Raw genomic sequence first — 26,263 nt, forward strand, 5'->3', positions numbered from 1 at the left:
GGTCATGATCTCACGGTCCATGAGTTCGAGCCCCGCGTCGGGCTCTGTGCTGACAGCTCAGAGCCTGGAGCCTGTTTCCGATTCTGTGTCTCCCTCTCTCTCTGCCCCTCCCCTGTTCATGCTCTGTCTCTCTCTGTCTCAAAAATAAATAAACGTTAAAAAAAATTTTTTTTTAAATAAAAATGTATCAATAGCTAAGGTTTAATGTGGCATTGCTTAGTTTTTGATGCTAGACATTACTAAAGTTTATGATATTGTTTAAAGTCAGCTTATTTTGTAAAGTGATTATTCATGCATGTCTCCATATTTTTCTTCGTGATGATCAGACTCTTTAATGATATTAATATTTATATTTATATGCATAGCCTAAGCTTCCTTGTGCCTCCCGTGACTATTTTCCTTTAGATGCATCCCTCTATTGGTTATAAGTGTTTTTCGTTTGTAAAATTTTATCAAATAAAAAGAGTAGTAAATGTTTGTCAAATATATAACAAAAATATATCCAATTAGTAACATGTTTGTTGTAGCTGTATTTGCCAATTACTCTTGTGTCTGTGATACAATCACTGGGAGAAGAAAATATCCAATAGCAATGAAGTCATTTTTAAAGCAGTGAGGAAATGGATGAAGGAGTCTGTCTGGGATGCCTATCCTCCATCATCCCTAGGGTTGATAAAGTAGACTTGGCTGTGTGGAAATCGTTCTTTTGCTCTCACATCACTCCGCATGTGTATACAGAAGACAATCTTATTAGAGGACGACAGGTCTTCAGTCAAGTGTGTATAACAGCTAAGGAATTTTATACATTATGTATATTGAAAGTAATGAAACAAAATATCACGGTAATCTACCTGTATATTTACTTTCACTCCATCCACTGTGATATTCACATAAATAAGCTTGCTGCCTCAAATGCCTTTTTAAGAGTAAATGGAGTACCCCAAATGACCATACTTACAGGCATGCTAGGGAAGAATGGTCTTTGCTGTATGAGTGCCAGGTGGCTAATAGCTATCTGTAATGGTGGACACAAGGTTAGTTCACAGTGACTGATTTGGCCAGGAAACATAACACATTATGCATTTTTATGGATGATCTGGATGAAGGAATTGAGACTATGCTTTCAAATTATTGTATAATATTAAATTAGGCAGAGTTACTCATGTTCCAGAAGATAGTCTTCCAACTGAAAATGACCTTGAAAAATTAAGCTATAAAACATAAAAGATCCTAAAGAAAAAAGGTGAAGTCAAATACAACTAAGTACAGCCAGAACTTGGTCAAGACTGAGTACACAGCGACCAAGAAATGGTAAGGTCATCTTATTCTAAAGAAGGTTCAGGAGATAATGGTGTTCAGAGTAAGAATATAGCACCCAAGGGTCAGTGGAGATGAGGGTGGTGAGGGATTGGGGATCTGAGCAGGATACCTGTCACTTAAAGATACTGATACATTTTATTGACATAGGTGGTAAAACTATATTGTTTCCTTCACAATGAGAGAATGTCAAGTGGGGGGGCCCCTCACCCAGAGGACCATCCTGTAACATCCTAACCTGTCTTTCCAAGATTTGTTTCAAAGGAGGAAGAGAACGAGAAGAAAAGGAAGAAAGCTTTCTTAACCTTAAGGCAGATTCTCCCCATAGTGATTCTGTTGCTGCATCTTTAGTGCTTCCTCTTTCTATGGCCTGTTTGTCCTGGCCATAGATGTATCTTTCTCTGGCACTCTTTCTTTTCCACCTTTTATCAGGAAAGCCACCATGCTCACCACTATACCACCAATGCCTGCTTCCACCTCTGATCAGGATGTTTCATTAGACTTCCTCTCTGTTTCTCTGGAACAGCACTATTGGTTATATTTTGTCTGGTCTTGCTCTCTATGATGTTTCTTTGGGAGTGAGCACCTGTTGGCTCCCACTGCATTCTTCCACCTCCCTCTACCTTCAGAGCTGATGACCCTGCAGCACTTCATACCTCTCCTCCTTTGTTCTTCATGGCTTCTTTATGGACCCAACCATGAGTGTCCATAAGACTTGGGATCCAGAACTCTGTGCTTCTCGTTTTGTGCAATCTCAGAGAATTCATCCACACCCGAGGCTCTCCAACCATTACTTTTTTGGGGGGGTGAGATAATATATTTTATATAATTACAAACTTATAGGAAAGTTGCAAGAATGGCACAGGGAACTCCCATATAATCTTTACCCCCAAGTGACCAATTGTTTACTATTTGAGGGTAGGCTGTGCCCCTTTACCTATAAATAGTTCCATGTGATTTTCCTAAGAACAAGGACACATATCTATGGTAATATTTTTAAACTTAGGAATAATTGATGCAGTGTAATTATGTAATTCACAGTCTGTATTCAAATATCATCCATGGTTCCAATACTGTTCTTTATTTTTTCCCAGCCAATATCTACTACTGTGCACAGGGCACTGACCTCTTTCCCAGCCATCTATCCCACAGCACCACATTTCAAATAAAGATTTTGTATTGATGTCATCTCACATTGAAAATGTCTTAAAATGTGACTCATCATTTATCTCCTAAAACAATTCCTCCCTCCATCTCCATGTCTTTCATATTCCTTTTACTGGTTTTAGAACTCTCCCACCATCCAGATTTGAAGCTATAGTTCATCTTTGATTCTTTAGCCCCATTGGCCTGGTGAGTCCTCTAAATTCTTGCCGCGAAATGTGTCTTCTAGTCTGGCTCTGCGTAAGCCATTGTGCACCGATACCCATTCAGTCCACACCCCAGACAAATTTTACCAGAGATCCTCATCTACCTTAAGGGCCCAGTAAAAGCTTGTGGTGATTATCCTATCTTAAGTAAACGTTGTCAGAACTCAGGGTCGGTGTAGCACTAGAACAGTGAACAGCCAACAATGTGTGGTGATTCGCACCTCTGTTTTTATATGCAATTTCTAAACATTTCTTCCCAGTCCCACTAAATAAATGTTGAACATGTACATATTTAAATATTATGTTAGGGTGTGGAAATATAACAACTGTTTACAACTCACATATGCAGAGGAAAAGTGTCCAATGGATAACTGGCCTTCTTCCTGAGCCCACCACCAGTGGGAAAACACTCACTCTTCAATCCATTTACAGCTTAGTCTGATTCTGTAATTTAAATAGTTCCTACAGGAAGTGTTTGATTTCCCTTTAAAAAAAACTCTCACTTTCTCAGAGATCTCCTCCCATCCTTTGTTTGCAGAAAAGAGCTAACAGCAGAACTGAGACTGTTCTCTCTTAAAAAGCCTGCTTGCAAGGTTGGCCCTTGTCTGGCATCTAGAAACTTGACTTTTGGGACTAGAACTCCCTAATGAGAGTGGTTCACTGCACCTAAACAGTTTGTGCAAACAATATGGTTCATGTTGAACACCTGCTTTCCTTCTGGGAGTCTGGAATTTTGCTAGGCAAAGAGCGCGCCTGTGACCAGCCCCTGAGAAAAACCTTGGCTACTGAGGCTCTAATGAGCTTCCCCAGTAAACAGTATTTCACAGTCCGTTGCTGAGGAAATTAAGTGCATCCTGTGTGACTCACTGGGAGAGGACTCTTGGAGGTTTGCACCTGGTTTCCTCTGGATTTCAGCCTGTGTGCCTTTTCGCTGATTTTGCTCTGTATCCATTTGCTGTAGTAAATCATAACTACAAATACAACTACATGTTGAGTCCTGTGGTTCCTCCTAGAAATCACTGAATCCAGGGATAGTCTTGAGAACCCCAACACATCCTACTTTTTCTCCATGTGGCAGATTGTCATTCTCCCCAAATGGTGCAATACATGTGGTCATCCCACATGCCCTTACAATGTGATTTGGATACTCCTTCCATTGAAAGGCAGAGTCCTTATCACCTCCCCTAGGACTGGGTGAACCGTGACTATGGTAGAAGTGATGCTATGTGACTTTGGAGGCCAGGTGATAAAAAGCAATGCAGTTTCCTCCTGGTTCTCTCAGTGCCACTGCCATTCTCAGAACCCAGGCACCATGTTGAAGGCCCAAGCAGGCATGCGCGTAGGACCTGCATCATTGTTTCAGTCAACAGCCCTAGCTGAGGTCCCAGCTGGCAGCCAGCATCAACCACCAACTGGAGTGAGGGATGTTTGTAACCCCAGCCCTCAAGTCACTCCCAGGTTTCAAGTCTTCTCTGTTGAGGCCTCAGATATTGTGGAGCAGAGAGATGCTGTCTTTGTTATACCTTTTCCAAATTCCTAACCCAAAGATTCTGGAAATGGGTATTGTTTTGTACTGTTCGACGTGGGTTGACCTGTTTGTTACACAGTAATGGTAACTAGGACTCTCCCTAAGATGGTATCCAGGTATATGGAGAGGGGGATGTGCCTTAGCATCCTGATGCCAGAGGGCAAGAGTAGGATTTTTGTGTGTGCTGTTTTCTGCCTGTTCTGGTCTCTGGGATGATGTCCCTAGTCCACCTGGCCGCACTTTTCCTTGCTGGCATTGGTGGCTAAAGTCTGTGGACATTGAACCGTCCGTCTTTTTCTATTTCTCACTCTTTCTCTCTGGGCTAGCTTAGATCCCAGATGGCTTGCTTGGGATAACTCAGCCTCGTTTCTACTCCCATAAATACTGTGGACCCCACAGAAGACTTCTGTGATTCCCATTCAGCCCCAGCTCCAGTGTTCAGCTCTGCAGCTCCTGTTAGTAACCCCCTCTGCAGACTCCGCACAGGATGCCAAAGTGACTCAGAGTCTCCCTCTGCATAAGTATGATGCCCCACCAGCGTGGGTGTGGTGGCCTCCAGGCAGATGAAAGGGCAGCCTGAGATGGTCAGTTTCAAGAGTTCTCATGAGGGATGGGGGCCCCTCTTATGCCTTTCCATCATTACTCTCATTTGTCTCATGTACTTCCCTCTGTCCAGGTCAGAGGGACTCTGCTGGCTTAAAGTCTGGGAAAGGGAAAATTGGGAAATACATTGGCTGTCTCTACCATCCTGCTTTTCCCTTTTCTCTTGTTTTCTCATTCCTATAATTCCCCAGACTCTTCCCTATCTTCCGACTATTCATTCCAACCTTTGGTTAAGCCTTAACGAAAGGATATTTTTTTCTATACATTTGGAGAACTCTATAATGTGAAGTCTTCCAGGCCTGGACATTGGTATTCTAAAGTCCTCACAATTGTGAGTGGTTTGCAAGGCTATTATCTTGCTGATAAATCCTATTTTGCATATTAGAAGCTGATACTACCTTTGTTCTTTGGTTAGCATTTTATTCTGAAACAAATTTTGATCTCACCTTGGGCAAATGACTGGTTACACACAGAAAGGGCAAAACTACGCATCATTTTGAAATGATTACCCCCTGTATACTTGATTTGAGTGGCACACTAAATTACTTCTTGTTTAAGACTCCTACCATCTCAATTTGGCCTTGGGTCTAAGCTGCAGTCAGTATTAAGGTCCTTTAAGGTGGCTGTTGGTACAGCTGTTGTATTCTAGTTTGTGTCTTTAGTATTAAACTTTCAAAAACCATTCTTGCTCTGCTTTCATATAATAGTTATACCTTCCTGGATCCCAGCAGTGTGTTCTTATTGTCCTGTTTTGTTTACCTGTTCCATATTCACACTCTTCTAATTCTTGATTATATATTTAGTCACAAATTTATTGTTTGCCTTTATGCCTACTATAAATACATATTTGCCCTACTTCCTTGGTTTTGGCCATTTTTTTTTTTTTGCTCTGATTCTTAGTACTTCAGTGTTCCAACATTACCTATTATTCAGGTACACATTGGCTAGGATGTTTTTAGTAGGTTGTACAAAACCCAACTCAGGTCAGACAATAAAAGCAATTTATTGGTTTACGCTTTTTTTTGAAAAGTCATGTTTCAGTAAAGGATTGATACAGCAATGTCATCATGCTTCTTACTGACTCTCAAATATGCCTTTTATGGTGTTGGTTTCATGCTAAACTGATTGTAGGAGCAGTACCAATAGCAACCTGGGCTAGATGCTTCCTCATTTCCAGTAATGGAAAAAGAGTTTCTTTCCTCCAAACCACTGAACAAAAGTCTTGGGCTTTACTTTATTTGGACAAACTCAAAACACATGCCCAACACTGGATCAATCACTGAGATCATTGAGAGTGGACATGAGATTATTATAATTGTCATAGGCCAGTTAGATTCTGCCCCTAGAGCTTGCAGTAGGATTGATCTACCCAAATTGTGTGGCCGTCACACAATGGGGGGTGGGAGAAGTGGATTCAGGGTTAACTGGAGTCACTTCTTAAAGTTTTCATGAGCTAATTATACTCACGCCTTCCCAACCCAATATTTACTGACCTCACTTTGATAGCATGAAGTCGGCCATAGCGGGAGTATTTACAACACAGAATTTGGCAATTATCACAAATAAGTTGTGTGGGTTTTTTTTTCTGGTGGGGAACTCACTTACCCATATACCTCTGATGATAGAAGGGACTCAATTTCATGTGTGTACGAGTAGGCAGTAGTCTCTTAACTAGTTTTCCTAACTTTTGGATTGCTCACCCCTACTTATCCACTTTTAAAAAATAATAGCTTTGTTGAGATATAATTCACATGCCATAAAATCCACCCTGTAAAAGTATGTAAGTCAGTGATTTTTGTATATACATAGGGTCATACAGTCATCAGTTTTGGAACATTTTCATCACCCCCAAAAGAAATTCCATATGCATTTTATTAGTCACGTTTCTCAACAGATAGATAACCACTAGGATAGACAGAAAGAAAGAGGAGAGGGAGACAGAGATTGATTTATTTTAAGGAATTGGCTAATGCAATATGGAGGATGAGAAGTCCCACAACGTGCTGGCTGCAAGTTGGAAACCTAGGGAAGCTGGTGGCTGTAATTCATTCCAAGTCTGAAGGCCCGAGAACCACGTACCAAGAGCAGGATAAGATGAATGTCCCAGCTCAAGCTATCAGGCAGGAAGGGACTGAATTCTTTCCTCCACTGCCTTTTTCTTCTATTCAGGTCCTCAGTGGATTGGAAGATGCCCACCTACATTAGGGAGAGCAAATTGCTTTACTGAGTGTGCAGATTCAAATGCTGATCTCGTCTAGAAACACCCTCACAGACACAACTCACAAATAATGCTTAGCAAATGCCTGGGTGCCCTGTGATCTATTGGCCACTGCACCCATTAACAGTCTCTCCTCATTCTCCCCCTCCTCCAGCTCCTCACAAAGTTAATTTCTATCTCTGTGGACATTCTTTAGATGGAATCATACAATGTGTAGTTTTTTGGTTTAGTTTCCTTCACTTAGCATAATGTTTTCACAGTTCATCTATGCTACAGCATGTGTCAGTATTTTGTTCACTTTATTACCAAATAATGTTTTTTCACTGTATGAATAGATCACATTTTGTTTATCCATACATCAGTTAATGATATGTGAATTCTTATTGTCATTCTAATTCTAATTACTGTTCTGGAATCTGATCATTTCTACCTTCAGTCGTCAATACCTTCTTGCTGCCAGAATCCTTTTCTTAAAACATCACATTTAATCGTTTCACCTACCTGACCAAAATAAATCATCCTCTCTGCCTAGGGGATGCTAGAGAAACACATTGACCCTGAATTTGAAGTTCCCTTTAGTTTGACAGAAGCTGGTGTAGGAATGAGCAGACCCTGCCTCCCTTTGAGCAGGCAGGTTTGGCCAGTAATGCTCAAATTTCGTTGGAAGGGCCTCTACCAGACCAAAAACTAACATATGTGCCTCAGAGAAATTAGACACTGCCTCTGAAAAACAAAAGCCCAAACTATACAGAAAATAACGTGGATATAATGTAGCTTTAGGATTTTGTGGTTTGTGTTTCTTTTCATCTCCTAATTATTAAGAATTTCATGAGGGTCCTGGAGGGATAATGAATGCATCTTACAGTCAGATAATTAGTTACAAGTCCTGGCTGAATTACTTAATATTAGCATTCCTTCAAATCTCTTTTTCTTGAGATTTTAAGCAATATCTTTTCCTATATGTAAAGTGGGAGTAATAATTCCTATGTCAGAGTCCTGCTATGGATTAAAAGACATAAACACTCAACTACTGTGCCCAACCCATGATAGACACTCCGTAAATACATTGACCCCATACTTATTGTTATGGTTGAATAAATGGTTACATTTTCCAATTATTTTCAATAAAGCCAATCTAAGATTAGAACTATTTTGATGTTCTTTCATTGTTTTATAGTTCTGGTGATTTAATTTCAATATTGTGTTAGTGCTTTAAAATTAGCACCAATTTGAAGCAGAAATTAGATAATGAGTTCAAGGGCTTTATGTCCCTTGTCTACCATTATCCTTGATGTAATCTGAGAGAATCAATATTCCCTTTTGGAAATGGTCAATGACAGTGTCTCATTTTATTACAACAGAAGTTTCTATGAAGTGTTTTAGGGATAAGTACCTTAAACATTATACTGGGTTATCCTGAGGTAAATTTCTCAGAGGAATGAACCCTTGAGTTTGGCATTTACTGGCAAGTCACTTGATAGCGACTATGAAAGATACAACCCAAGATAATATTCTTTGGAATAATTATAACTTATATTCAGTTTAAAAAGATGTTGAATGATAGGTAAATTGTAATTGTTTTGGTCTTACGTAGATGATCATGAAATTTAAACTGTTCTTTGTGCCATATATTTATGGTTTAGAAAAATTTTACATGTATAACAATTCATCTTTTTAGCTTTATAAATAAAAGAACTAGATTCTTCTTTCAGAATTAAAGTATTTGTAAATGAAACAATAGCCATATTTTCATTGAAGCATTTGTAACTTGAGATATTAAATTGTGTGAAAATTAAACTTGGATCTTAATAAGATCAACTTTTAGAAATCACTCGTTTTTGCGTATTTCGGTCATTCAATATTATTTCTCTTTCTCCCCCTCTCCCCCATAGGATTATCCTTGTCAAGATGATTATTCAATAGTCCACAGAAAATGCCGTTCTCAGTTCACAGATCTAGATGGTTCCAAAAGATTTGGCATCAACACTTGGCATGATGAAAGTGGGATTTATGCTAATTCATATATAAAACAAAAACTCTACCCATTAACTGGTGGTCCTATTGTCCCCTTTTAAAAATAATGTATGGAATCAGATTCTCTAACTAATGAAAGAATAATGGATCTAACAGTTGATTTGCTATCCTAAGAAATGCAATGGAAATGGTGTTACTATAGTAGATTCCTTTAAAAACAATATCTTAAATATTCTAGGCCATCATGTATCTATCCTTCTTCTCATAAAGCTACTCTGGTATTTCCCAAAGTTTAATGTGTATACCAGGGAAGGTGTACAACACAATTCTAGATGGTAATTGCTGGAATTTTCTTTTATTTATGGACTATGTATTTATTTTAAATTTTATTAGAAAAAATGTATAAAGCTAGCACAGTCAAGCTTATGATTGCTTAGAATGGATAAATTTTTTAAAAAGTAACCCAACTTAAATTCCACTTTTAAGGGAATAAAAACATACATGGTACTCAGATTTGACATGAAAGTCAAATGGCTGAAGTTTGGGCAACACGGGAGAGAGAGAAAGAGAGAGAGAGAGAGAGAGTTGCAGTGGAGGTGGGGTGTGTACCTATTTATAGACTTTGGTTTATCTATGCTGGCTAACTACAGTGTGGATTGTTTATTCAGCATAGTGCTTTTCCTTATTTAAGACAATACTTTTTGAGCATATGGAATAGGAGAGATGTAGCCAGAATCTTAGTGAAACTTTAGGGTTTGATGGGAAAACTTTAGGGTTTGATGTCTGCATCTAATATTATATTTAGAAGAAATCTTAGCAGTTGTTTTGACTTAACATCCCATTTTACAGATGAGCAAACAGAAGCTCACAGAGATTTAAACAGGTTGCCCAGAGGTACATAGATAGCAGATTCTAATTGATTTTTGAAGTACCTTTGACCTTTTCTTTCTTTGGAGAGTGAGTTTAACTATTTGGTCAGCCTAGGATTAATTTGCTGTCATTATTTTCTTTAAAAAGTAAATTCATGAAATAGCACTTATGATAAATGCTAATTTAGCATTGTCTCCAACTCTTGATCAGCAAATTATGGTGGAGACCATAAGCCTTGTGAGTGGAAAAATGATAACTAATAAAGAAAAAGAAAATGTGGATATGCCTGGTAATCATTCATCAGCAGAATTTGACTATAATTTCTTGCTGCTTTAAAGTATGTGTCTGCATGTACACACAATACACATGTATATATTATACATAAATATGTATATTATAAGCATAATGTTAATTCTTATTTTTAATTGAAGTATAGTTGATATACACTATTATATTAATTTCAGGTGTACAACTTAGTGATCTGACAATTATATACATTACAATACGCTCACTATGGTAAGTGTAGTTGCCATCTGTCACCATAAAGAGTTACTATAATATTTCTGGCTATATTCCCTATGTTATACTTGTCATCCTCTTAGCTTATTTATTTTAGGACTAGAAGTTTTACCTCTTTTATTTTTGAGAGAGAGAAAGAGAGAGCGCATGCACAAGTTGGGGAGAGGTAGAGAGAGAGAGGGAGACAGAATCCAAAGCAGGCTGCAGGCTCCGAGCTGTCAGCTCAGAGCCTGATGTGGGGCTCGAACCCACAAACCCTGAGATCATGACCTGAGCCAGAGTCAGAAGCTTAGCCAACTGAGCCACCCATGCGCCCCTGGAAGCTTGTACCTTTTAATCTCCTTCACCTATTTCACCTATTCTTCACCACTACCCTTCCCTCTGGCAACTACCAGTTTGTTCTCTGTATTTATGAGTCTTTTTCTGTTTGTTCATTTGTTTTGTTTTAGTTTCCACATATAAGTTAAAATCGTATAGTATTTGCCTTTCTCTGTCCGACTTATTTAACCTAACATAATACCCTCTAGGTCCATCCATGCTGTTATGAATGGCAAGATCTCATTTTTTTTTTCATCGCTAAGTAAAAAAAGCCACTGAAAAAGAAAGGTGTACCACATCTTTATCTGTGCATCTATCAGTGGACGCTTAGGTTGGCTATTATAAATGATGCTGCAATAAACACAGGGGTGCATATATCTTTTTGAATTGGTGCTTTCATTTTCTTTAGATAAATACCCAGAAGGACAATTACTGGGTTAATAGTATTTCCAGTATTTGCATTTTTAATTTTTTGAGGAACCTGCATACTGTTTTCTATTGTAGCTGCACCAATTTACATTTCTACCAACAGTACAAAAGGGTTCCCTTTTCTCCATATCCTCACCAACACTTGTTATTTCTTATCTTTCTGATACTAGCCATTCTCACAGGTATGAGGTAATATTTCATTGTGATTTTGCTTTGCATTTCCTTGAGAATTAGTGATAGTCTTCTTCAGAAAAAGACATGCCCCTCTGCCCATTTTTCAATCAGATTATGTGTTTTTTATGTTGAGTGGTAGAAGTTCTTTATATATTTTGGATACTAATCCCTTATTGGATATATCATTTGCAAATATCCTCTCTTATGCACTTGGTTGCTTTTTGTTTTGTTGATGGTTTCACTGTGCAAAAGTGAAACTTTTTTAGTTTCATGTAATCCCAAATGTTTATTTTTGCTTTTGTTTCCCTGACCTGAGGAGACAGATCCAGAAAAATATTACTAAGACTAATGTTTAAGAGTTTACATATGCCTATGTTTTCTCTTGGCAGTTTTTGTTTTCAGGTCTTACATGTAGGTCCTTAATCCATTTCGAGTTTATTTTTGTGTATGGTGTAAGAAAGTGACCCAGTTTCTTAATCTGTTGCATTATAATGTTAATTCTTTATATATTGCCTATTGTAGTGGCTACCTGCCTAGGATTATCTTTCCTTCCACCAACTATAAATTCAAGTTTAATCACCCCTAACACTCAATAACATATCTAGGGTAGACAGCTGTTTGAAGTATGCGAATATAAATGAATAGCTACTCATCATTTGGTTTTGTTCCCTTTCTGTAAGGAAAAAGTCTTAATGGCCATATCATTATCTTTGAACAATGCCTGGTACCTAGAAAATAAAATTAATCTGCTTTAGCAGAAATTCTGTATTATCAGAATGACTAACATCACAGTTTGCATAATTGGCCTACGTGTACCATGAGGGATCCACGTAGAAATCCGCTTTGGGAGGAGCCTGGGTGGCTCAGTCAGTTAAGCGTCCAACTTTGGACTCAGGTCACAGTCTCGCCATTCATGAGTTCGAGCCCTGCATTGGGCTCTGTGCTGACAGCTCAGAGCCTGGAGTCTGCTTCAGATTCTGTGTCTCCCTCTCTCTCTGTCCCTTCAGCACTCGCGGTCTGCCTCTGTCTCTGTTTCTCTCAAAAATAAACATTAAAAAAAATCCACTTTGGTTTGGTTTAGAAGGAGAATAAGAGATTATATTTGAACTAGTGAAGTAAAATGGCACACTGAAATAAAGAATACAGCAGAGATTTGCTCCATTCCAAATATTCACTTGCCATCCATTAGTGAATGAGTGAATGTTGGACTGAATGAACTTTACAATATTACTCTGAAACCCAGGTCTTATAGGTGCAAGTATTTTGTATTGCTTTGGATTTCGTTAGATAACTGCTTCAGTGGTTTATCTTGTTAGTATCAAAGACCATTTGAAACAAGAAAAATTGGAGCTTTGATTTGATCATTGGAAATTTCTTCTTTAGAAAGTAACCACAGAGTCTATTTATTTCCACATGCATACTTTATAGGATTTCACCCAAGGCACCAAAATAACAACTATCTCTTGTGTGTTGTGTATATTTATATTGTGTGTGTGTGTGTGTGTGTCTATCTATCTATCTATCTACACACACACACACGCGCACACACACACACACACACACACACACAAATTTGTTCCAAAGCTTCCTTTTGGCCCTTGTGTCTGTTCTGTCAGACCTGTTGGTGTGAGCCCACCATGGCAGATGCAGACTGCTGTGGGGAGTGTGGGAGATTGGTTGGGCAAATCCTAAGTAGATCTACTGCAGTGGTGGTTCTTTTTTTTTTTTTAATTGTCAATTTACCTAACATACGGTGTAGTCTTGCCTTTAGGAGTAGATTGCCATGATTCATCACTTACATACAACACCCTTTGCTCATCCCAACAAGCGCCCTCCTCAATACCCATCACCCACCACCCCCATCAACCCTCAGTTTGATAAAGAGTCTCTTATGGTTTGCCTCCCTCTCTGTAACTTATTTTTCTTTTCCTTCTCCTATGGTCTTCTGTTAAGTTTCTTAAATTCCCCATATGAATGAAACCATATGATATCTGTCTTTCTCTGACCGAGTGACTTCATCTAGCATAATACCCTCCAGTTCCATCCACATTGCTGCAAATGGCAAGATTTCATTCTTTTTTATTTCTGAGTAGTATTCTAGTGTGTGTGTGTGTGTGTGTGTGTGTGTGTGTGTATACACACACACACACACACATATATATGTATATATATGTATATATATATATACATATATATATATGTATATATATATATATATATATATATATATATATACATATATATATATACACAAACACACCACATCTTCTTTACCCATTCATCAGTTGATGGACATTTGGGCTCTTACCATAAATCGGCTATTGTTGATAGTGCTGCTATAAACATTGGGGTACCTGTACCCCTTCGAATCACCACTCCTGTATCCTTTGGATAAATTCCCATAATGGTGGTTCTTGAGTTAAATTTGGCTTACAGGTAAGTTTTATATGGTCTTCATGATGTTTTTTTTTCCATTAATTAAAAGAAATCAAGCCAAATTATATAAATTAGGACATTTTACTTAAATGTCTGGATTTTCATGCCCTTGACAAATTGGCAGATCTGGCAGCAGAAGGCCTCATTTTAATACAGCAACAATCAGCAGGGGGGAAAGCATTCCTTTGATGGGGGCTAAGATCATCATTTTGCTGCAGTTCTTACCTGGTACACTTCATTCATTTATGGAGGCCTTGTGACCCTTTACCTAAGGAGAGGCAGGACAAACATGAAATAATTAAGTTGTGTAGTGGAGGGGAATGGATGGCAGAAAAATGGCAAAACTGGCAGCTTCTTGGTTACTAAGGCTAGGTTAGTAAAGGTAGAGACTGAATCCTAGTAGAAGGGACATAGCAAATCTGGTTGAGTTCGAGTAGGAGTTAAGATCCCAGAGTATGTGATGAAGAAAATAGAGATGGGGAGTCGGCCAGGGGCTTCACTTTAGAAGTACAGAGGAACCTCAAATCCACTGGATTATACTAGAAATCCATTTGGCAGTGAGGGAGGAAGTAAGCATACTAGACCCAACCCCTGGGATATGGAGGTGGCAGATGAAGATAAGCAGGGCCTGGCCAGCTTACTGGTTTACTTAGAAAGGAAAGCCCTGGATAACAGTGTTCCAGAAGTATAGGGAAACTCCAGATTCATAAGACCCCAGGCAGGAATGGGAAGATTCTTTCTCAAAGCTGTGTTGACCAGCAGCTGACTTTATTTCAGCGACAATGGTGGGCAATTTGCCAAGAACTGGAAGCCCACTCCCAAATAGCTGAGATGGGACAAACATGAAGCAGCCATTATATGTCAAAGTGGAAAACCCAAAATCTCACACAGTAAATTAGTCTTCCCAATTAAGATCATAAGCTTTATAACATTTTCGTAAGCTTTTATTGAGATATGATTCTGAGCCATCAACTTCACCCTTTTAAAGTGTATGATTCAATGCTTTTTGATATTTTCACAGAGTTGTGCTCCCATCACCACAATCAATTTTAGAACATTTTCATCACACCTAAAAGCAATTCCATATCCATTAGCTGTCATTCCCCATTCCCTCCCAATCTCTCAGTCCTAAGCAACCACTACTCTACTTTCTTTCTCTATAGATTTGCCTATTCTGAATATTTTATATAAGTGAAATCATACACTGTGTGGTCTTTGTGTCTAACTGGTTTCTTTCACTTAGCATAATGTTTTCAAGCTTCATCTATGTTGAATGAAGTTGTCAGTACTCATATAGATATACTACAATGTATCCATTCATCAGTTGATAGACGTTGGGCTACTTCTACCTTTTAGCTGTTATGAATAATGGTGCTGTGAATATTCGTGTATGAGTTTTTGGGTGAATGTATGTTTCCATTTCTCTTGGGTATATACCCAGGAGGGGAACTGCTGTGTCGTATGGGAACTCTGTTTAATCTTTTGAGGAACTGCCGAATTATTTCCTAATGTAGCTTTACCATTTTACATTTTCACTAGCAGTGCATAAGGGCTCCAATTTTTCCATATCCTTACCAACATCTGTTGTTTCCCACTGTTTTGATCATAGCCATTCTAGTTGGTGAGAAGTGGGGTCACATTGCAGTTTTCCTTTGTATTCCCCTAATGCCCAATGCTGTTGAACATCTGTCCATGTGCTTATTGCCTATTTGTATATCTTCTTTGGAGAAATCTTAATTCATACCCATTTTCCATTTTTAATTGTGTTATTTATCTTTCAAGATCATAACCTTTGTAACATAATATTTTAAAAAATGGTACACATAATCTAAAAAAAAAAAAGATTTTTGTTCTGAACTTGAGAAGCAGCCTGGAAGATTTCATTTAGAATCAAATATTGGACTTTCTGTTACAAAGTGACAGTATTTGAAAATGAAGAGAATCCTGGAAAATTTTGGAGGCAGGCACTGTCGTGTGAAGATTTAGAATGCACGGGTGTGTGTTTAACCAGTGTTTTTGATAATGTTGATACAGTAAGTCAAAGTAATACTGAGATTATTTACGAAATGCTATGGAAATGTATTCTTTTTTTTATTAAACATTTTTTTAAATATAATTTATTGTCAAGTTAGCTAACATACAGTGTATACAGTGTGCTCTTGGCTTTGGGAGTAGATTCCCATGATTCATCGCTTACATACAACACACAGTGCTCATCCCAACAAGTGTCCTCCTCAATGCCCATTACCCATTTTCCCTGCTCTCCTCCCTTTCCACCCTCAGTTTGTATTTAAGAGTCTTTTATGGTTTGCCTCGCTCTCTGTAACTATATTTTTTTTTCTTTCCCTTCCCCCATGGTCATCTGTTAAGTTTCTCAACTTCCACATATGAGTGAAAACATATGATATCTGTCTTTCTCTGACTGACTTACTTCACTTAGCCTAATACCCTCCAGTTCCATCCACGTTGCTGCAAATGGCAGGATTTCATTCTTTCTCATTGCCAAGTAGTATTCCATTGTATATATAAACCACATCTTCTTCATCTATTTATCAGTTGATGGACATTTGGGCTCTTTCCATAATTTGGCTATTGTTGGTAGTGCTGCTATAAACATTGGGGCACATGTACCCCTATGAATCAGCACTCCTGTATCCTTTGGATAAATTCCTAATAGTTCTATTGCTAGGTCATAGGGTAATTCTATTTTTAATCTTTTGAGAGACCTCAACACTGTTTGCCAGAGTGGCTGCACCAGTTTGCATTCCCACCAACAATTCTCTTTTTCCATGTTGTCGCCAACATCTGTTGTTTCCTGAGTTGTTAATTTTCACTACTCTGATTGGTGTGAGGTGGTATCTTAATGTAGTCTTGATTTGTATTTTGTAGAAATGTATTCTTTAATTTTTTTATTACATATTTCTACTTTTCACCTATCAGGATAGTAACTTAGGCTTGCTGTCTAGGAATCAAACTCATCTCATTTTCCAACACTCTTCCCTCATACTAAAATCTCCCCTCTAAGTGTTCATGAGCACCTTTGACAGTCTAAAGAAATCCAGACCTTTTACCCTGTAAAAGTTACAAATATTCCTGTGAAGAGAACATTGGGAAACACTCTGACATCATAAGTAATGAAGCTTTCCTCTGGAAGATGATGAAATAAATTGTGAATGTTTAGCAAGCTACTATTAAGGTCTGTGTGTCCATTTCTAGAAGACAAAGTATACATGTATGTACACACACACAATGTATTTTTGTAGGGCAACCACAAAAGAGAATATGTAATTTTATCAACTAGCATTTGCTAACCATGTGGTCTCCTGGGTGGTCTCTCTAGTCTGGGTGGCAACAACTGGGGCTGGATGGTCTGGGATGGTCTCACTCACCTGGCTGGCTCTTGGCTCAGAGTGAGCTGGAGGTCAGGGATGCCCTTGCTGGGGGTCATTCATCATGAGGCAGAGAGGCTGAGCAGCAGACTGGGCTTGTTCACATGGTGATGGCGAAGTCCCCAAAAGCAGCGTGTGGGGAAGCCTCTGTACACAAGGCTTTTCAAACATCTGCCTGTGTCATATTTACTACAGCCCGGCTGGAGCACGTCCTGGGGCCATCCCAGAGTCATAGGTGGGTTCTCCCAAAGAGTGTGGATAAGAGGGGGTAGTTTGGTCCCTTTGTACAGTCTACCAGAATACTGTTGTACTCTTGTGAGAAGTCCTTTTCTGTACAGAAATTGTGCCTCTTCCCTTTAGTATTTCTTTTTTTTTAAATTTTTAATGTTTATTTATTATTGAGAGAGAGAGAAAGACAGGGTGTGAGCACAGGGGAGGGGCAGAGAGAGGGAGACACAGAATCCAAAGCAGGATCCAGGCCCTGAGCTGTCAGCACAGAGCCCGACGCGGAGCTTGAACCCACAAACTCTGAGATCATGACCTGAGCTGAAGTCAGATACTTAACCAACTGAGCCACCTAGGCTATCTCCCCCTTTGGTACTTCTATTAGAGAAACAGAGAGACCTTTTCCATTTGTCTTAAGCTGGTAACATAATTTGGTGGCTTTTTTTTTTGTTGGTTTTTATGTTTTTGTTTTTGTTTTTTTGTCACTTCAGACCCTTGCTCCTGTCATTGACAGTCCTCACAATGCTTAGTTATGGGTTGGGATAACTCTTCCAGGCCCACTCCTAAGACAAGTGAATGCTCCAGTCAGGGTTCACTGGATAGCTGAGATAGCTAGCTGAGAACTGTGAAGTTCCTTCTTTGGTAGACAGCTGGAAATAGCAAGTAGAGAATAAAGGAACACGAAAAATAACCTGTTGACTTCTATCTCCTACTGTCCTAGAACTATCTCATTGCAACAAAAGGAAAAAAGCAGTTGGCACATTGTAGGATAGCGTCATCCACCCAAAATACTTCATACCTTTCCAGGAGCTTTATGGATACCCCGAAACCCAGTCATCCAGGGTTGGAAGTTGGAGAAGGCAACAGTTACATGGGAGAGGAACATGACCTGAGTTTTCTAGAGGTTAAGGTCAGGGGCCAGACGTAGTATAGAATTTCCAGGTCTAGAGTCAGCTAACAGGGTTGAGAACCAACATGTGCCAGTGCTTTTAGTATATTTACATGATTCCATCATCACAACAACTTAATGGATATTGTATACGTGTGTGTACATGAATGTGTGTGTGTGTATGTATGAATGTGTGTGTGTATGATTATCATTACTTCTGTTTGGCATTTAAGCTTCCAATTGGTGAAGTGACTTTTGGAATTAGAACCAAGAACCCTAAAAATAAGCCCAGAACTTTCTTTAGATGCTCACTGTTAAGACAAATATGATTCAACTCATAGTGATTAAGGAAATACTGTTCATTTAGCCTGTGACTTTTCAGTGGCCCATATTCTGGGCAGTTTGCCAAGTGGTCACACAATCCATGTCCCACCGATTCTCCCAACAGAAAATCAGCTCTGCACTTCCGTAGCCTGACCACTTTCTACCTGGTATTGTATGGATGTGCAGCCTTGTTTTCCCATATTATTCATTGGCCATTGTTTTTATGAATCAGAGTTAAAGTGTGAGAGAAGTAAGCATGCTATGGACTCAGAGAGGCTCAAAACATAAAATTGTGACTTTTTTTTTTTTTACTGTTTTGAAAAATATGCTTATCCCCAGTGAAATGGTCCCTAATTCTCTCCCCAAGTCTGGAATCGGTTGCTTCCTCCACCATTTGTGACTTTTGTATGAGTCTCTCATGGCACTCACCTGATTATCTTATGGCCATTTCACAGGGGTTCTTGAAGAGTAGGGATCATTTCTACTCGTCTGGGGGCCACGTGTTTCTAAAGCACAGTGGGCACTCAGAAGTGCTGAAGGAATTCGCATAAAGACCCCTGTCATAATCCTATGCCGTTAAGAATGAGTGCATGGGTAACTGATAATTGCAATCCATGGAATCGGAATGGCTTTGGCTAGAAGGATTCAGATAATTAGCATGTTTGTATTACCAAGGGCTTCAGTGGTAATCTTGGGAAATGGGAGGAGTTGGCAAAATTGGCCTAAGAAAGTTTCATGCACTGAGGGCAAGACAGTTTGCCAGAGCTTCCATCAGTCCGACTGCAATCATTCTTGCAGTAAAACACTGTTCGTTTGTAAGCCAGAGCACCAATCAGAACAAACACTGCTCCTGTGGCAGGTAAGAGTTGAATGCTATCATGTGATAGGCACGATACAGGCAGCTGCTGAGCCTGAGGGCTGAAAAGATGGTGTGGAAGAGGGGCTGAGAGGAAAATTGTTTTAAGGAAATGCTGCACCAAAGAAAAAGCAGTGTGCACACTGCCTTTCTGTGGTCCACAACCACTGTACACATTCGGTTATCTAAAGTGTAACTGCCCACAGAAGCTATAAACTTGGAGGACAGTGGTGCTGAATTGGATGTTTGAGACTTAATGTTTAAAGCGGTATAATTAGCCTCTTTGTGTTTGCCTCAAGCCTCCTCACTTAAATTTCTTAGTACGGAAAATGAAATTGTTCTGTAAGTCTGTAAGTTCGCTAAAGGTTACTGGCGACAACTCATTATATCCCTGCTCATGGTGCCTTGTCTTTATTTTATGGGCTTGAAAAATATTTATGAATAAGTGACAGAGTTTTGTCATTTTTGTATTCCCCTGAACACAAACACCACGTGGTTCTTACAAGTCACTTTCCTGTCACAGACTGGGAACGGACAGCAGCCGTCTCGGAGAAGTAAAACAAGCTCTCTCCCCCACAAGAAAGCTGCAATATATAATCAAAATGAGGTATGGGAATGACAGTCAAGTTTGACTTCTTCACAGTGTACCTATTTACAGCACATGGATGACCAAGAATTAACCATGGAATAGGTATTCTATTGAGCTGCAATTCAAAGAAAAAAATTACACAGGGGGCGCCTGGGTGGCTCCATGGGTTGAGCATCTGACCTCTGGCTCAGGTCATGATCTCATGGTTGGTGAGTTCGAGCCCCTGTGGAGTTTGCTGCTGTCAGCACAGAGCCTGCTTTGGATCCTCTGTCCCCCCCTCTCTGCCCTCCCCTACTCATGTGCAGACTCTCACTCTCTCAAAAATAAATAAAACATTAAAAAAAGAAAAAAAATACTAATGATAGGTGCCAATTCCCATCTTCCAGGTAAAACTGTTATTTTAAAACTCATATTCTCTTTCTGAAAGCTTAATTTATATTACCAGTACTCAGATCTTAGAAAATATAGAAGCTGGCCAAATAGTGAAATTTGAAACAGAAAAGGTATGTAGTCTGCAGTCTTGGTGTACAGCAATGAGATGTATTTGTAGAAAAAAAAATGCTCTCCTACCTGGGAAACTTTTTCAGAATGTAATTAGAGTGATGTTATTATAGGCATACATTAGTTCACATACTTTTGCCTGCAAGAAACAAAATTATTAAACTGATTTAAACAATAAGCACATTTATGATCTCACCTAACAAGAAGTCCAAGGGTAGGGCAGGTCCCTAGTCTGCTAACATCCAGCCTCTGCACGAATCTTGCCTCTGCCTTCCTCACACTGGCTGCATTGTGGTTGAAGCTGTTGTAGCCGTCATGTCCAGACATGAGGATGTCCAGAGGAAAAAGAATGATTGTCTCTCCTTGAGTGCATTTCTCAGGAGTTGGGAAAGCTTCCCCAGACGTCTCTATCATGCAATCTCAGTGGCCAGAATTGGGTTACATGTACATTCCTGAAACCCAGCAAGGGGAATGCCATGATTAGGTTAGACAAACCAGAATCTTCTCCTGAGCTGCATGCAAATGGGGATAGCTTCTTCTGGATTCCGTTGCTTGGTTACATCAGCCAAAGCAAGGTCCTTTCAGGAAGACAGAAGGAGGGAAACAGATGTTGGGCAGGTAGCCAACAGAGTCTGCCCAAGGGGTCACCTGGACCCTGGCTATCCCTTTTCTTTTCTTACAAATAGATGCTGTCATGGTACTCTGCCCAAGAAAAATGAGTTTCTCTTAAAAAGTCAAACTACCTTGAGCAAATTGTGTTTTGCTTATTTCCGTTACGGGGGCATGAGGATGCATTATATCATGCAGCATGTGACACTCTACTTGAAAATCTCCATTCACTGTCTCTGCCCTCACACCTCTTCCTCTCCCCCCTTCTCTTGTGTCATCCATTCACCCAAACTCTCACAAGTCTCTCCCCCTTTCTGTCTCAGGAATTGAACTCACCCTCACATGTGGGGAAGGTCTGCCTACTATTATTGATTTGAGGACCTGGAAGCCCAGCCTCCACCCTCATATTTATTAAAGTATTCATTTACTCACTAATTGTGGAGAAAATAAATTTTCTTCATAACATTACATACAGAAAAGTCTTTAATACTCTCTATTCTCTTTGGAAGTGTAAATCACTTGAAAACTTGGTATTTTAACTAATATTAGGCAAAGGTTACTTGTGACCTATCTCATGAGTGATTGTAATGGATCGGAGTGCTGAGACTGTATAGTGGAGGACTTTTGATCAATAATCATCAATAACTCCAGCCCTGACCTCTCTCCTGAGCTTGACTCTCACATATACTGTTCATCTGTACCAGAGAGTAACGGAGCCTCACTATTGTTCAAAATGAAATAATTTTCCATTGCAAACTTGTCCCTCCTGTTTCCTGCTGCTATTAACAGCACCATCCTCCTCCTCCCAACACTTGTCTGAAGTTTCTTCCTCTCTTGTTCTTCATATTAGTCTAGCATTTCCCAAAACTGATCTGGGAGTATTGGCATTCCTTGAAGAAAGTATTACAATCAACAGCAGCAACACGTTGAGAAGCAGGCTTATAAATACAAAGAACAAACTGGTGATTGCTAAAGGGGAGGAAGGATGGGCGAAATGGGTGAAGGGGACTAAGAGGTCCAAAATGTCATTATGAAATAAATAAGTCACAAGGGTGGAAAGTACAACATAGGATATATAGTCAATAACATTGCAATCATGTATGGTGACAGATGGTGACTGTATACTTACCTTGGTGAGCACTGAGTAATGTATAGAATCGTCAAATTAGGGGCGCCTCAATCAGTTGAGCCTCCGACTCTGGATTTCAGCTCAGGTCATGATCTCATGGTTCATGGGTTTGAGCCCCGTGTTGGGCTCTGTGCTGACAGTGCAGAGCCTGCTTGGGGTTCTTGCTCTCTTTCTATTTCTCTTGCTCCCTCTCTCTCAAAATAAATACACATTTAAAAAAAGGAATTGTCAAATCAATATGTTGTGTACCTGAAACTAATATAGCATTGTATGTCAACTATACTTCAATAATAAATAAATAAATAAATTAATTAATTAATTAAAAATAAATTAAAAAAAGAAATGTTCCATACTCAGATGTCTTCGGGGAATGCCGTATACCATATCCCTATCTTAGAGCATTATGATGCACATTAAAGACCCTGAAAACTTCTGTAGAACAGAAGGCAATTAAACCCTGTTTCATCTGGCATTTCCCAGATTTACTTCATCACACAATCATTTTTTCAGGGAATATCTGTTCATAGCTCATAGGATCTTAGTATTTCATGGAAAACAGGAGGGAAAACATTGATCTAAGCAATTTTTAAATCAAGATGAGGGACAAATTTAATATTTACTTAGTATTTAGTAAGTACCATATACTTTATAGGTGAAGTTGATCTTCTGTTAAATCTCAATGCTAGTAACAAGGGGGGAAGCCCAAGTACTTCTGTTAGTAGGCAGATATAGACAGAAATCCAACTTCATGATGACGACATAAAGTACAGATGTACCTTAAATGTTATAGTAACTGGCATGTACGTGTTCTACACTTTCTCCCTTATTTTTCTAGACAAAGGGTGATGGCTAACTCCTTTGTTGGTTCATAACCCTCCAGGAGCTTCCTTGGTGTAATCTAAAATGGGCCCCGCATAAGCAGAGGGCAAAGAGGGCAGGGTGAGACAGAAGAAAGAAGCAGACCATCCAGGTTGGTAGGTGACAGTTTTAATAACAGAAAAGGGAACCTACATACAGGCTTGTCTTTGGCAAGCAAGCCTAATGCATCCCCACGCCCACCCTCCAAATCTTAAAAGTTTATAGAGGCCCTAACTGGGCTCAGTCATGGATACCATGCAGGTGCTCTCCACACCACATCACCACCTTAGGGCTGTGTCCCTGGAGCAGCCTCTGGGAGAGGGGAAAGGCAAGCAGAACCCACATTTCAAGGACAGGAGACCGGGTGAGAAGCCTCTGAGTGCTTGAGTCCAGTTTACAGGTCAATCTGCAGTCACGTCTTTCTGTTGACTTTCCCCAAAGTCCTTCTGCTTTATAGTCTCAAAACTATGCCACATTTCACCTATTTCCATTAAACACCAATAGAACTTTTGGGTTTTGGTTTCAACAATCATTTTAATAAAGGTAAAATTGAGTATTTGTAGATAATAATTCTTTTAGTCTATGTTGTACCACCAGACTAAGGACTTAAGGAGCCTTTTACCTTAACAATTCATATAAGTGCCTACTAAGTGTTCGTTTATGAGAAGGTAAGATTCTATAGATTCTTAGCCTACCCTCAAAAACTACCAGAAACAAATCTGCATTTAATTAAATTTAAGACAATACAAGTGAGTAAAATCCCCAAGTAGGAAAACAGATGAGTCTAATCTGAAACAAATTTGGCAGTGTTTGGGAAAGGAGAAATTCAAGTTATAAATTGGGAGAGAGAAAGAATGGACTAATGGTAGAGTATTTTTCAATATTGTATGTTTTAATGCATTTAATTCCCCTTTTCATTAAAAATTTATACAAACTTCCAGTAGATTGAATTCAGGTAGTATACTGACTGATAAGATAGTTGATATGATACTGGCAAAGAGTTGATGGAGCTTTAAAAAAACAAACTGCACAGTGCATGTGGTGGCATTTTAAAAATTGAAGTACATCAAGCAAAGAAATATTTCTAAAATGCTCAAGCAAATACAGGAATCAGAAAATGCTTTTCTGTTCAAGCCAGCTGAAGAAAAGAACATAGGAAAATCATAAAGTAAAGAGCATTTCTTTTCAGGATGACTCTTTCTCATAAGTAGTTTAAAGTCCAGTGAAGTGTTCTAAAATCTCTTTCACATAATGCAAGAAAATAGAAAAAGAAGCCTTTGGCGTTTCTAATTTTATTGAATAACTGCAAAACAGTGGCTTTGAAAGAGAAGAAAAAAACTCAAGAAAATGGGTAGTCGTGCGGCATGATAAGACAACAACAAAAAAAAGCAGATGAAATGAGTGTGGAGGCAAATGTAATGCCTCTCACTTCAGAGAAATCAGGCAGAGAAAATTATCTCAGGAGATTGCCAAACAGATGGCATGCTAAAGAATCTTGGATCTCTGTGAAGATAGTTGGCCTCAGTCAAAGTCCTGGTGTAGGGGAAAGAGGTTTTTTGAGGAGAGGATAAGTCTTAGCTCTCAAATGCTGCTAATGCAAAGGGGAGGTGGTGATTGTTCATGGAAAAATATCAATGGTGAAATTTTTAAACATTTCTAGACTTTTAGGGCTGAATGGTAGAAAATGTACATTTGTTACTTAGCTTGAGGTGATGTTGGACTTAAAAGTGTGGCATGAGGACTCCTGGGAGTAATAGTTGATTTCTTAGGTGCTGCAAGGAATATACCAAATAAGGCTAGAGCATTTTGAAGGTCTAGAAAAGTAAGAAAGTGTTAAGCACAGACACATGCACATGCACATGCACACACACATACCAACACACACAATGATAAAGATATGTCAAAGGGACACAAGAGTCAACTGAAAGAACTCCAAATGATAATAGATGGCACATCATTTAAGCAAAAATAATAAGTAAAACTGTATTGGATTATAACTTAAATAAATAAATAAATAAATACGAATAGAGAACGCTCCCTCCCAGAAGAATACCAAACAACTTATGTAGATATTCCACCCTTGAAGTCATGAGCATAACCTCCAACTTGTTAAGTGTGGGCTGCACATAGTGACTTTCCACCACATTATACCATATGGAAATGGGGGAATATGAATAATTATAGTGGAGAATCATGATAAAACCACCTCGCCAGACCGATGTCAACATCAGCAGTGATAAGCGATGTTGATAGTATGTACCCTCAATTGATGTGGTGAAAATGGTACTTGACCTCTGTGATCTTCCTCTAAACCCCCATAACTCTAGTCTAATAGTGAGAAAAGCATCAGATAAATCCCAAATGAAGGACATTCTACAAAATATCTAACCAGTAGCCATCAAAATTTTCATGGTCATCACAGTTAAGGAAGGCCTGAGAAACTGAGAACTAAGGACAGATGATTTACTAAATGTCATGTGGCATCCTGCATGGGATCCTGGAGCAGAACAAAAGAAGGACAATAGGTTGAAAACTAAAGAGATTTGAATAAAATATGGACGTTAGTTAACAAGAATGTATCCACATTGATTCACCGTGACAAATATATCGTACTAATGCTAATAATAGGGGAACTGAGTCAGATTTATATAAGAACTCTGTACTATATTCACAACTTTTCTGTAACTCTAAAACTATTCTAAAATGAAATTTTTATTTAAACATTTAAAAAAGTATTTGTGATGAATGCTGGCACCTGAAAATGTTGGCTAAGAAATTATTATAGGATTGTGATTTTTGATATTTGATAGCCAAACCTTGTAATATTAAACTTGTTTTTTCCATAAGTTGATTTGCTTGGATGAATACCTTATTTTTTAAGTGGTTAAAACACTTCTATACTAAGTCAGCAAAACTAGTTCCAAAAAATTTGGTAGGCAAAAAAACAAAACTAAAAGGTAAAAAGTAAACAAAAGGTAATTGGATCCACCAATACAAAAATGCACTACATATTTTATTTATTAAAACTTCAGAATATATAATTAAGGGAAAGTTCTTCTTGAATGTTAAAAGTTGAAATGGTGACTATCTTGGGGGGTATGACTAGAAGGGACATTAAGGCTACTTCAAGGAGCAAAT

At 38.8% G+C, this 26,263-nt stretch overlaps 1 protein-coding gene and 1 long non-coding RNA gene across 11 annotated transcripts in view; one reads left to right on the forward strand and one right to left on the reverse strand.

Annotated features, from left to right (window-relative positions):
- Positions 1–26,263, forward strand: part of CD4H9orf135 (chromosome D4 C9orf135 homolog) — a 206,336-nt gene that overhangs the window by 119,097 nt on the left and 60,976 nt on the right. For 8 of the 10 annotated variants that reach the window (XM_042963637.1, XM_042963638.1, XM_015535427.2 and 5 more), the window contains one exon: positions 8,929–10,144. The exons of the other annotated variants lie outside the window; for them this stretch is intronic. In XM_042963637.1, coding sequence (XP_042819571.1) covers positions 8,929–9,111 — 183 coding nt within the window. In that variant the 3' untranslated portion in view covers positions 9,112–10,144. Of the gene's footprint in view, positions 1–8,928; positions 10,145–26,263 lie in introns of those variants that run through there. 10 annotated transcript variants of the gene reach the window in all.
- On the reverse strand, positions 6,934–20,777 carry LOC107179174. Its single transcript, XR_001509743.2, has 3 exons — positions 20,726–20,777; positions 13,982–14,024; positions 6,934–7,014 (listed from the first exon to the last, which is right to left on the reverse strand). It is a non-coding gene; the product is annotated as an uncharacterized LOC107179174 (long non-coding RNA).

Source organism: Panthera tigris, chromosome D4, assembly GCF_018350195.1.
Source record: "Panthera tigris isolate Pti1 chromosome D4, P.tigris_Pti1_mat1.1, whole genome shotgun sequence".
In the NCBI taxonomy this organism is placed as follows: domain Eukaryota; kingdom Metazoa; phylum Chordata; class Mammalia; order Carnivora; family Felidae; genus Panthera; species Panthera tigris.